At 53.7% G+C, this 11,518-nt stretch overlaps 1 protein-coding gene across 1 annotated transcript; it reads left to right on the top strand.

The window, feature by feature from the left end:
* The first annotated feature begins 1,267 nt into the window (after positions 1-1,267).
* UNC119B (unc-119 lipid binding chaperone B) lies at positions 1,268-10,732 on the top strand. The gene is made up of 5 exons (XM_026717072.2): positions 1,268-1,547; positions 6,365-6,478; positions 6,962-7,070; positions 7,837-8,009; positions 8,395-10,732. Exons 1-5 carry the CDS (start codon positions 1,346-1,348, stop codon positions 8,505-8,507), a joined length of 711 nt encoding a protein of 236 aa, XP_026572857.1. The 5' UTR covers positions 1,268-1,345; the 3' UTR covers positions 8,508-10,732.
* Positions 10,733-11,518: the final 786 nt, after the last annotated feature.

The raw sequence follows: 11,518 nt of genomic DNA, 5'->3' as shown, positions 1-11,518 counted from the left end.
CCCCTGGCCTAGAATGTTTGCTGCCAGGTTACAAGCTTGGGCGGAATCTGTCCTTATGCTGGATTGCCATTCATTTACTTCAAAGTCAATACATAATTCTGAAGCAGGGTGGTGCGTGCAACTGTCCTTTACTTTTGTGTCTTTTAATATTTTGCATTGGTTCTTTTTATTACTGGGATGTGTGTAGGTGTGCATTTAATATTGAGCTTGGGCAAAGGGTAAAAAAAAAGCACATATGACTTTTGTCTGACTACATTGGCTTTGCAAAAATATTTCTTTTCCTGGGGAAGTGAAATAGGTATGGATGAGTTCTGCATTAATTATTCCCTCCACCCCATTTTTTGGTACATTTAGCTGTTTGTTTTTTTAAATACATTTTGTTGGGTTTCTCTTTTTTTCTCTCAGGATGTCTGGTTGAGGGAAATATTCTGAAATCTACTGCCTGGCAGTTTTAACCAGCAGTGTGTTAAAAAAAATAAAAATTATATTGTCACTTAAATGAGCCGGTGTTTTTATTTTTTTAATTGGAAAGATGGACGGTCGCTGCTTGAAACTCTAACTTGCACCTAACTTAAAATCCTTCCCAAGCTGGCAGTTATATCATTGCCTCCATTTGTGTTAAGTTTGCTTGTTCTTCTAAGTGCAAAAATCAAACGAACTTTTTATTGTCAGTGCACAACATGTGGACAATGAAATTGAAAAAAACAAGGTTGGTGGTTTAAAAAAGGTATTCCCTTCCTCTTCTAGTAGGGTGTGTTTTCACTCCTCTGCCCTCGTCTGTTATCGAATCCGCTTTAGGACCGTCTCAACTTTGAACGGGTTCTGGCAGCTTTAAGCCTGGAGGACTTCAACTCCCAGAATTCCGCAGCCAGCAAGGCCTCCAGGCTTACAGTTGCCAAGGTTGGACACCCTTTGAAAGTTGCGTGGACTTCAATTCCCAGAACTCCCAAGCCATCACGCGAGGGGATTCTGGGAGTCGGAGGTTCTTTTTCCAAAAGGCAACCGGGCGGTACAGGGGCCAGGCTGCTCCAAAGAACCGTCTCCCGAGGCGACGGGTCGGGAAACGGCTCCAATCGAGCCGCTGGAGGCCACCTCGTCCGCCCGCCCGCCGACAGAGGCTGCCCCGAAGGAGCCGCCCGGCGGGGGTAAGCCGAGCGGGCTCGGGGCGGGCCGGCACCGCGCGAGGAAGGGGGCGTGGCCGGCCGGCCGTTTCTAGGGGCGGCGCCCTCCCCTTGATAGGCCGCGCGCCCCGCCCCTCCGCTGCCATGGCTACCGGCGGGCCCGAGGGAGAGGCGGCGGCCATCTTGGCAGCGGCGGCGGCGGCGGCGGCGGGGCCGGCCCGGCGATGAGCGGCTCGAAGCCCAGGGTGGCCGCGGCCGGGCCCGGCGGGGCGCTGAGTCGCCTGCGCGGGCAGAGGAGCTCCAGCGCGGCCAATGCCGCCGCGCCTCCGCGGGCCGCCTTGCCGCCCCCGAGGACGGAGGCAGAGCTGCTGGCGCTGGAGGCGGTGCGGCCCGAGCACGTCCTGGGACTCGGCCGCGTCACGGAGCGTGAGTAGCCAGCCGCCTCCCCATCCCCCCTCTGGGCCGCGGCTCCGCTTCCCTTCGCCCGGAGCATCCCCGGCGGGGAGGTTCCCGCCCGCGCTGCGGCCTCCTGGGCGGGGAAGGAGGTCAGGGCAGCCCCATCCTTGGGGGCGGGGGGAGGAAGGACCGGAGCCTCTTCAAAAGCCCCCCCCACCCCCCACCCCGGTTCCCTTTGCCCGCCCCCGGGAGCTTCCTCGCCGCGCGTGGAAGTGGCCTTCGGCCGGTTGCTCCCCGAAGGCGGAGTCCGTCGGTTGCGGGCGCCCTCGAGGCATCGGGAGGGTCCCTTTGGGCGTTTGTTTCCTCAGAGAACCGGAGGGAGGGGCCACAGGGGCCTTTCGGGGGAGGGGTCACCCCAAGGCCCGATGGCAAACAAAGGTCGGGGGTGGGGGGAGGGTCTGCCGGCTTTTCCGATCCCGAACCAGCGGCCCCCCATCCCTCCCCCTTCTCCTCCGAGGCCTTTGGGGCAGCCAAGCCCCCCCGAGCATGAAGGACCCCCTCCCCCCATGCAGAAGCTCCCTGACGTCCAAGATGGAAAGATGGAGGCCCCCCGCCCCCTCCCACTCCAGCGCAGGGCTCTCCCCCCCTGGCAGCAGGGTTAACCCTGGGGGACTTCAACTCCCAGAGTTCCCTGGGGAAGCCTCCTGAACGGTTGCCCGGGCGGGAGGGCGGGAGGGAGGGAGCCCCTCCTCAGAGGGAGGGTCCCTGGCAGCTGGGCTTCAGACTGGTCGCAGGGGGCTTCGCTTGAGATGGGTTTGGCTGGCTTGTCCTGCATGACCCGGGCAATGCCAGCCTCAGCAGCCCCCGTCAGGCTGGTCATCCGCTTCAGCTCTGTTCCAGCTCCCCTTGTCCTCTTCCCCATGTAGGCCAGGGGTCTCCAGCCTTGGCAACTGTAAGCCTGGTGGGACTTCCACTCGTTGCTTCCTGTGAGGAGGTAGCGGCTGTTTAGCCCACCTGGGTTTATTCGCAAGCCTTGCCATTAAATCTTAAAAAGCCATGGTGGGTGTTCCTTTAAAATAAGTAAAGTTTAATGTTCAAAGCACTGTTTTTTCCAACTTGGCAACTTTAGGATGTGGGGTCGTCGACCTTTTGGTGTGGTAATAGGTTTATTGTTCATTGTGTGTCTGTACTTTGCTTAGAAATAAGAACGTAATAAACAACCACTATTACTGCTGACCCCTGTGCATGTGCAGAGTGCACTTTCTTCAGCTCCTACTTGCTGGCCCTTGGCTCCCTGCTTTCTCCGTGTCTGGACTTCAGTGTCTGCGGCTCACGAGCCGCAGCCTGGGGGCCTTGGAGGAATCCAGCCCTGGTGCTTGAAGAGTGCTTAAAGACCATCTATTCGGGCCCATTGGGATTCCAAACCGAAGCATCCCTGAGGGACGGAGCCCTTGACTTGGGCATCAAGCTGCTCTCGCTTATTGGAGCAATTCCATTTCAGTCAGGGCCCCTGTGCAGCATCCTTCAAGCCGGGGGTCTCCAACCTTGGCCGCTTTAAGACTTGTGGACTTCCAAGTCCCAGAGTTCCTCAACCAGCAAAACTGGGAGTCCGCCAGGCTAAAAGTGGCCAAGGTTGGAGACCCCAGCTGTAGGCAGTCTGTTGTGTTAGCCCAAACTTGTCAGTTCCAGGGTGTTGGTGACGGGAGTGTCAAGGATCCGCCTGGGGAACCAACGCAATTCAGCACTCCCAGACGGACAGTTTTCTCAACTCAATTGTGTACACCATTTCCACACACATGAAAGCCAAACCAACTCTATTTCCCACTGGTTTAGTATAATTAAAGGATAGATATTCCCTTCTCCCCATGTCACAGGCCACATTGTCCAATTAAGTGTTCTGGCGTCTCCCTGGTAACCTTCCCAGTCTCTGACCAACACCTGTTGAGATGACCTTGGTTCCCCTGGGAGGATCCGTTGTTTTCGTCTGGTCTGACATTCTAAGTTTCCCCTCCCCCCATACATAGTGTGGCAAGCTGAGAAATGAAAAGATGGCTGCAGCAGCCCAGATCCATTTCGAAGTGGACAGTAACTTCGGTGGCATCCCTTGCAGCTTTGGGTAGTGTCTCTTTTTCTTTGCTTAGAGTTACACCAAAGGCAATGTGTTTTGTTTCATTTTGCTGCTCGTTCCTGGATCCATTTTGGCAACTCATAAGGAGCCCCAAATAGTTGAGCTCTGAAGTGGGGAAGGGGCAAAGGTTCCTTCAGTCAATACACTGTTGCATTTGTTCCCATCAGATTCAAGGTAGATTAGCTTGCCACTAATCAGGGGCACAACTAATATGTAGTTGGGTCATCCAACACAGTGGCATCAAAGTCTGCCTTGCCAAGAGTTGTCATCTTCAAATATCACCTTTGGACTCCTTGTGCACATCCAAAACAAAGTTTTTCGAATCCCTCAAGAGAAAGGTGGTTTATGGTATGGCACAGGTGTTGCTCTGCATGGCACGGAATGCCACTGGCGCCTCCATCTGGCTCTTTCAGTCTGCTTCCTCAGAGAGACTCTCGTATTCGAGGGGTGCTACAACCTGTGGCATGAACCAAGATGGCCGAATGAACATAATCCAACCATTCATCACGTCAGGGCACTGGAAGCGGCATCTGCATCGCTCTTTCGACTTAGCGGGAGGGGCTGCTTGACTCTGTATACAACCTCTGTGCAGCGTTCGCAGAAATCGAAAAGGCATCTCAGCAAGATCATGGAAGAAGACAGTGTGCCAAGACACAGCCTGGGGACAACCAACTCCTCAGGCTTTGAAGCAGAAGTGTGCAGCCTTGGCCGCTGCACTTGTATCTTTTTTTCTGGCACATGTTGAAACCGTAAACCTTGAAGAAGTCGTTGCCACAGGTCTACGCCCCTTTCACGCTTGTGGCCTACCTGGGAGTCCTACCGTTTTTGATCTTGGCATTATTGACACGAATAGTAATTGCTGGTTGATGTCCGCGTGCCCTCAACACGCAGGTAGACAGCTGCACAAAGACTCCCTGATTCTGTATGTCAGTCTGGATTGGCAACATTTGAAGGGATGCTACAAGGAAGAGGAAGGAGGCTGGGCACCTGAAGGGAGGATGCGGAGGAGTGGATGGAAACTCATCAAGGAGAGAAATTTCCTGAGAGCAAGAACGATTAACCGGTGCAATGGCTTGCCCTCAGAAGCCGTGGGGGCTCCATCCCTGGAGGCTTCTAAGAAGAGACTGGAATAGGGTAGGCCCTCCTCCTTGAGCAGGGGGCTGGACTAGAAGACCTCCGAGGTCCCTTCCGACTCTTTTATTTTGTTGTTCTGTCTTGCCAGTGTTGACCAGTCTGACCAGCATCACTCAACAATGTCTGTGTGATGTCCCCCAAAAGGACCCTTCTTGAATTGCTTAGAGAGGCCACTACAGGATTGTGCCCAGAATGGAAATGTTATTAAATGGACAGTTTGGCTGAGTAGCCAGTTCTTGTTTTCCCTGCCGGAAGAAAAGCGCTTTCAATTCAGCTCCATGATGTGATGATTTGTATCGGGGCTCAGCCGCTCCAGCTCTTTTAAGTGCGGGGGGGGGTTTCTCGGGCAGAACCTTTTCTGTCGCCACAACTGCCACAACATACTTTCCCTGCTATCGTCGTGACCCTTTTAAATAGCCTCCAAGCTGAGATTGGAGCGACCTGAAGCCCTTTTAGTTTTTCTGAGGGCCGTGAAAGCCTGGCTCTTCTCCCAGCATTGGGCCGGGATTGGGATTGAGCTGGGAGGTCGTGTGGTCGGATGCCTTGGGGTGGGAGAGGGGAGAAGGGGACTTGCCTAAAACCATTGCACGAGGTAGGTGGCCATATGAGCCCTGTAAATAAATAAATGTAAACTTGGAGAAGAAAGAACAGATATTCACTGGATCCTTCCTAAGCAGTAGCTGCTGTTTAGGAAGGATCCAATGACTATGTCAGTTAACAAGAACCACAGGGACATCAATTGTTAAGTGAATTGTCCCTGATTTTATTATCTATCTTTGTCATGGCCATTACACAATTCATTACACAAATCACACAATTACGACCATGGAGACACTTCAACAGTCATAAATGCAAGGACCAGTCGCAACTCACTTTTTCAGATCTATTGCAACTTTGAATGGTCATTAAACAGAGGATCATAAATCTCACTAGTAGATAGCAGATTTAGCTGGTATGTAAGGCTGGTGGTCTTTGTAAAGTCACAAAGTATAAACGTGTTTCCCCTGATTTTTGTGTAACGAGTTTGGCTTACACATCCTCCGTTTACCTCCCTCTTTGTCCTTCCATTACAATACAAGATGACGGAAAAGAAAGGCACAGTAGATTATGATCTATAATTCTTTGTACTTAAAATTAGGTCTTTTTTGTTCTGGCATGAGCTAGGTTGCACTTACTTAGATTTAGGTAGAGTGCTTGTGTTAATCATCTCTTGACCAGTTGTAACTGTTCTTTTACATTTCTCCTGTCTTGGCTGAATAATTTGGTGCCGTTAGGGAGCTTGATCATTATGTTGCTCCGTTCTAAATCCAGAGGGTTTTTTGGGGGGTGTAGAATCCCTGCCGTGATGCTTGCGTCTCTCTCTGTCTTACATCCTTCCACTGATTCTTCTCCCTTAACCGGGTGCCTCTCTTGGCCGCAGAATTTGTCAGGCGTCTTGGGAGAGACTTCCTAGTATTGTCCACCGCTCGCTTCCTTGCCCTGAATGCAAAGGCCCTTTTGGTGCATTGGTCCAGGCAGTCTCTCCATTGCCTCCCGAATTTTCAAGGTTGCCTTTCATCATCCCTTCCGTTTTCCTCTCTTCCAGATTACCTTTGCCGACCCGAAGACAACATCTACAATATCGACTTCACCAAGTTTAAAATCCGGGACCTGGAGACTGGGACGGTGCTGTTTGAAATTGCCAAACCTTCAACTTTAGGTAAGTTACTTTGGGTGTAAAGTGATGGGGTCCCGTTCTGAATTGCAAGACCCAACTCGCTAAAAATTCCAGGAAGGGGTTTTTGCTTCCCAATGGTAGTTAAGGCGCTGGTCTCACAATCCCTAAATCTGTGCTTCCTCTTCCTCTGTCATCGCTCTTGGGACGATTTGTTTCCTTCAGACCTTTCTGGGCTCCGTCCATTATTCCAGGTGCCCACAAAGGCTTCTGTCCCAACACTTCACCCACCTAACCCAAGCCACGTTTAGCTTTGTTAGCTCAGTCCAGCAAGGCTGCCTCGGTTGCTAGTTCCGCAGTTCCTGCTGCTGACCTTGATTTTGGCCGTATGGCAGAGGCAGCCCCAGAAGGCTAAGACCTGGAAGGGCCGGCGACGGCTGCGGGGCCTTCCTGGAGTGGCCCCACTTCCAGAAGGGCAGGCCAGTGAGAAACCCCTGCCGAATTTTCTTTCACCGTTAATCCCTGCAGAGCAAGAGGACTACGAGTGTGACCTTGGGGAGGTGGACAGCAGCGCCGGACGCTTCGTTCGCTATCAGTTCACTCCGGCCTTCCTGCGCCTACGGACCGTTGGGGCAACGTGAGTCTGGGCAGCGGCTGAGGGGATGGGGGGGGCGGCACCACCCAGGGCGGCTGGGGGCTGCTCAGCACCAGCCACAGAAGCACAGTCAGGCTGGGTGAAAAGCAAGTTCAGCACTTCTAAAAGAGAAGAAAGAAAGAAAGAAAGAAAGAAAGAAAGAAAGAAAGAAAGAAAGAAAGAAAGAAAGAAAGAAAGAAAGAAAGAAAGAAAGAAAAGAGGAAGGGAAGGGAAAGAAAAAGAAGGAAGGAAGAAAGAAAGGAGAAAGAAAGACAGACAGACAGAAAGACAGACAGACAGACAGACAGACAGAAAGAAAGAATGAAAGAAAGAAAAGAAAGAAAGAAAGAAAGAAAAAAGAAAGAAGAAAGAAAGAAAGAAAGAAAGAAAGAAAGAAAGAAAGAAAGAAAGAAAGAAAGAAAGAAAGACAATCTTCAAAATCCAAGCCTGTAATTTTGCAGTTTGTATAAATCGAAAGAAGAACGTTGCTTGAGGCAGGTCTGCTGTGTTTATTCTTTTTCCTCGTTGTTCTTTCCCCTAATTTGGGTCCCGAGTTGCCCTGCATCCCCTTCCCAGGCCAGCCTTTCTTTTACAACCCGGGGAGAAATACGGGTCGTGATGCAGGCAGGGACCCCGTCACGGGACAGCTGGGCCCTTCCGGGGTGCTCCCGCTCCCTCAGCAGCGTGAGGGCCGCTCCAGGGCAGGACTCCAGCGCTGCCACGTGAGCGGAGCGCCCTGCGCTCACCTCGCCCCTTTCTCTCCCTGCAGGGTGGAGTTCACCGTGGGAGACAAGCCCGTCTCCAACTTCCGTATGATCGAGAGGCACTACTTCAGGGACCGTCTCCTGAAGAACTTCGACTTTGACTTTGGCTTCTGCATCCCCTGCAGCAGGAACACCTGTGAGCACATCTACGAGTTTCCTCAGCTTTCCGAGGACCTCAGTAAGTGCCTCTTGGGCCTGGTCGGGGGAACAGCCCCTGCAGGGGTGGGAGGCTTGGGCCCAGGGGGATCCCATGGCCCAAGTGGGGACTGACGGCTGGCTTCAGCCTGGGGGCATCGGGCTCTTCTGCGGCAGTCAGAAAATCCTGCCCTTTGGTGCCGTCACTGGCCCCACGGCCAAAGTCTCGAGGGAGACAGAAGATAAGCGGCCTTGCTTTAAACTTCCCCGAATCCCGCAGATTCTCCCGCTGCTCCCTCCTCCCCAGGGTTTTTCAGGCTGCTTTGTGGAGCGGGCGCTGCCTGCACTGCAGGGTTGGCACCAGCGGCCTTCTCCGCCGGCTGTCTCTGGGCCGTGGCTGCCCTCCTCCCTCTCTCTCACCCCTGCAGTACGCTTGATGGTCGAGAACCCCTACGAGACTCGCTCAGACAGCTTCTACTTTGTGGACAACAAGCTGATCATGCACAACAAGGCCGATTACGCCTACAACGGCGGGCAGTAGCCATTCCAGCACCGCCTGCGGATGTTGCGCAGGCCAGAGGCAGCCTGGCCTTGCTCCTCCTTGCCGAGTGGGAGGGGCCTCTTCTGGGACAGTAAAGGAATTCCCTGGGCCGCTCATTCCTTGCTCCATCGTGGCTTCCGTTGGCATCCTGGTCTGGTGACAAGCCTGCCAGCGGCCCCTCCAATGGACCAAGCTTGGCAGGCACCCCCTTCCTAGCGCATCCCGCAGCCCAGAGAGCTGGGCAGGTGTCTGTTGCTCCTCCTCCCGCCTCCTGGCCTGCTTTGCACCCGAGCTGATGTGTGTCAGGGTTGTCCCTCCGTCTTTGGGGCTCCCGGGGAGGGCGGAACTCGGCAGCATTTCCTTCTGGGCCTGTTCAAGCAACCGCAACCCCTCGAGGTCTGGCCTGCGTGGTAAAGACGCCTGGGGCCCTCCAGGCAGAGGAGCGGAAGGCGACTCCTGGCTTCTCCTGCCTAGCAGCTCTCACCGGGGAGGTGGGGGCCATCCTAATTTTTCCCCTCCCTTCCCCACCCCTCGAGATTGCCGGGCAGAAGGCAAAGGCCGCAGGTGAGGACTGGCTCGGCCCTCTGGCCGCCTCCCTGTAGACGCTGCTTTGGCAGGAGGGCTGTGGGGCACCCCGTGGCAGTCAGTCTCCAAGGGGGCGGGCTCCGGGGGCAATGGAGTAGTCTAAAAGAGCAACCTTTAAGCCTCTTAGTTGGGGGGAGGGTTAAGTGCCCCCAACAAAAGAGCTTCAGGTGCAGGACGATTTTCTTTCTTGGGGGGGGGAAGGGGTCGGTTCTCGGGGTGGTCTGGGGAAGGGCTGGTGGTGAGAGTGGTGGGTCGACGCTTCCCCGGCTCTCTCTGGCAAAAGTGCCTTTTTCTCCAAGGGCTCCCCCCACCCCCCGATCCCTCATGGTTAAAACCAGGTGCCTTTGGAACTGCCCCTCGGTCTGACCCGGAAGCCTCGGTTGGGCTGACCCCAAAGCGGGGGCCGCTCGCAATAACCTTCCCTCTGTGCCTTCCTTGCCACTGGCTGCCCAGCAATACGAGGGGAACGGGGTACGTGTGGAGGGAAAAGTGGGGTGCCTCCCTGGGGACGAGGGAATGGCCAGGCGCCCCCAGTGCGTCCGTTGGGGACCTGCCCTCGCACCTCCCCCCCACCCTCTCCTGGAGCTGCTTCTCTCCTGCTCTGCAAGGGCCCCATTTCGGCCACTCTTGCTGGGCATGCAGGGGTCAGTTTGTGGTATTTTTTGGGTGGGGGGGTGTTTCTGCCAGGCAAAGGGTGGGGCTGCCCTTCCAAAGCAGCGTGTGATTAGAAATCCAGGCCTCCCTTTTAGGAGGGGGCCTGGGGTCAGCAGGGGGCTTCTCAGCCTGCCCCAGGGCTGGAAAGGGGGCCTGAAATTGAGGTGGTGCGTTTCCTCCTTTCTAGCTCATGGAAAAAGCAAAAAGGGGGCTCCCCTATAGACTCTTCCCCCCGTCCCCCTTTGAAAGGGAAGACCGGCTGTGGGGAGACCAGCTCCCAGCAATGGGCAGCAGACTTGGCCCCCTTGGTAGCCACTGGCAGTCATCCTGTCCGGAGCATGTCCCACCCGAGCACTGCTGAGGAGCAGCCGTTTGGCCGTGACTTCTGTGTGGGGGTCAAATGCTCTCTCTCTCTCTCTCTCTCACACACACACACACACACACACACACACCCCTCTCTGACCGTTTCCAGTTAGGTGAACTGACCCCCAGGCTCAGGGACTGGGAACTGCATTTCCCACACTACGGGAGTTCTGGAATTCTCTATGCCATGATCCTATGAGATGGGCATTTAGTGCGACAGTGCAGTGAATTTCCCAAGGGCGGGAGAAGATTGAGCACTGTGGCCAAAAGCCCCCCCCCCAACACACACATACCCCCCCGATAGTGTGGCTTTGAATTGGCCATTGGCACTTCATGAGAGTTTGTCCATGCAAGGAGCTCTCCCTCCCCACACAACCTTGTGTGGCACGTGTGAAATGCACAGGAGACAGTTCCTAGTTTTTCTAATTTTCTGCCGGTATTTTTCCATAGACTTTCCAAAAGTCCCCCCTCTTCACACACCCCCCCGTGATTTCCTTCATTGTATCATCTCCATCATGCTATCATTTTTATATCTCCTTGATCTGCAGTAATCTAGCCGACTTGTTTGTATAAAGTGTTATTTTGTCTCAAGCAATAGTAATTAAAATAAAACCTACATTCCACTCTGGTGTTGTGTCATAAGGTGGGCCTGAATTGTGTAAATTTGGATGGTGAATTTACTGGGGGGGCCTAAGAGGAGGCATCGAAAGGGCGCTGGAGGATGTCAGCATCCGCCTCGCTTGGAAGAGGAACCTTTTTCAGCAGTGGTCATCAATGCTCCTATAAATAGAAAGTTATATCTAGTAGCCAGCCCAGGTTTGTTAAAAACCGATCACACCAAACGCATCTTATTTCATTCTTTGACAAAGTGACTAAATTAGTAGACCAGCAAAATTCTATGCCGTTGAGACTGCAAAGAGTGCAGAAGACAGCAGTAAAGATGATTAGGAGGCTAAAACAGAAATTGGGCATGTCTAGTCTAGAGAAAAGGACCAGGGCGGGACATGATAGCATCTTCCAATATTTGAAGGGCTGCCATGAAGTGAAGGTTCAGCCTCTTCTCCAAAGCACCGGAAGGCAGGACAAGAATCCAGGAGGGAAGCAACTAAGGGGAATTGGCTAACAGTGGGAACAATTAAATCCTTGGAACGACTTGCCTCCAGAAGTCGTGGACGCTCCACCCCTGGAGGTTTTTAAGAAGAGACGGGACAGCCACTCATCTGGAATGGCATAGGCCCTCCTCCTTGAGCAGGGGCTGGACTAGAAGACCTCCAAGGTCCCTTCCAACTCTATTCTGACTGATTAAGGCTTCTGAAATCCTTGGGGAGGGGTGAAAATTGGATTTCTCTGTTGACCGAGGGATTTGATTTGCTGGCCCCTGTGGTCACTTTCAACTCTGGTTATTGCAA

Source organism: Pseudonaja textilis, chromosome 15, assembly GCF_049901715.1.
Source record: "Pseudonaja textilis isolate UNSWEBS1 chromosome 15, rPseTex1.2, whole genome shotgun sequence".
In the NCBI taxonomy this organism is placed as follows: domain Eukaryota; kingdom Metazoa; phylum Chordata; class Lepidosauria; order Squamata; family Elapidae; genus Pseudonaja; species Pseudonaja textilis.
The sequence above is the reverse complement of the archived record's forward strand: the minus strand, read 5'-3'. Positions and strand labels throughout refer to the sequence as shown.

Excerpts from the sequence above, each read along its gene's own strand:
- UNC119B (XM_026717072.2), top strand. The coding sequence starts at position 1,346 with ATGAGCGGCTCGAAGCCCAGGGTGGCCGCGGCCGGGCCCGGCGGGGCG. Across the intron at positions 1,548-6,364 it reads ACTCGGCCGCGTCACGGAGC|ATTACCTTTGCCGACCCGAA; the intron begins GTGAGTAGCCAG and ends CCTCTCTTCCAG. Across the intron at positions 8,010-8,394 it reads TCAGCTTTCCGAGGACCTCA|TACGCTTGATGGTCGAGAAC; the intron begins GTAAGTGCCTCT and ends TCACCCCTGCAG.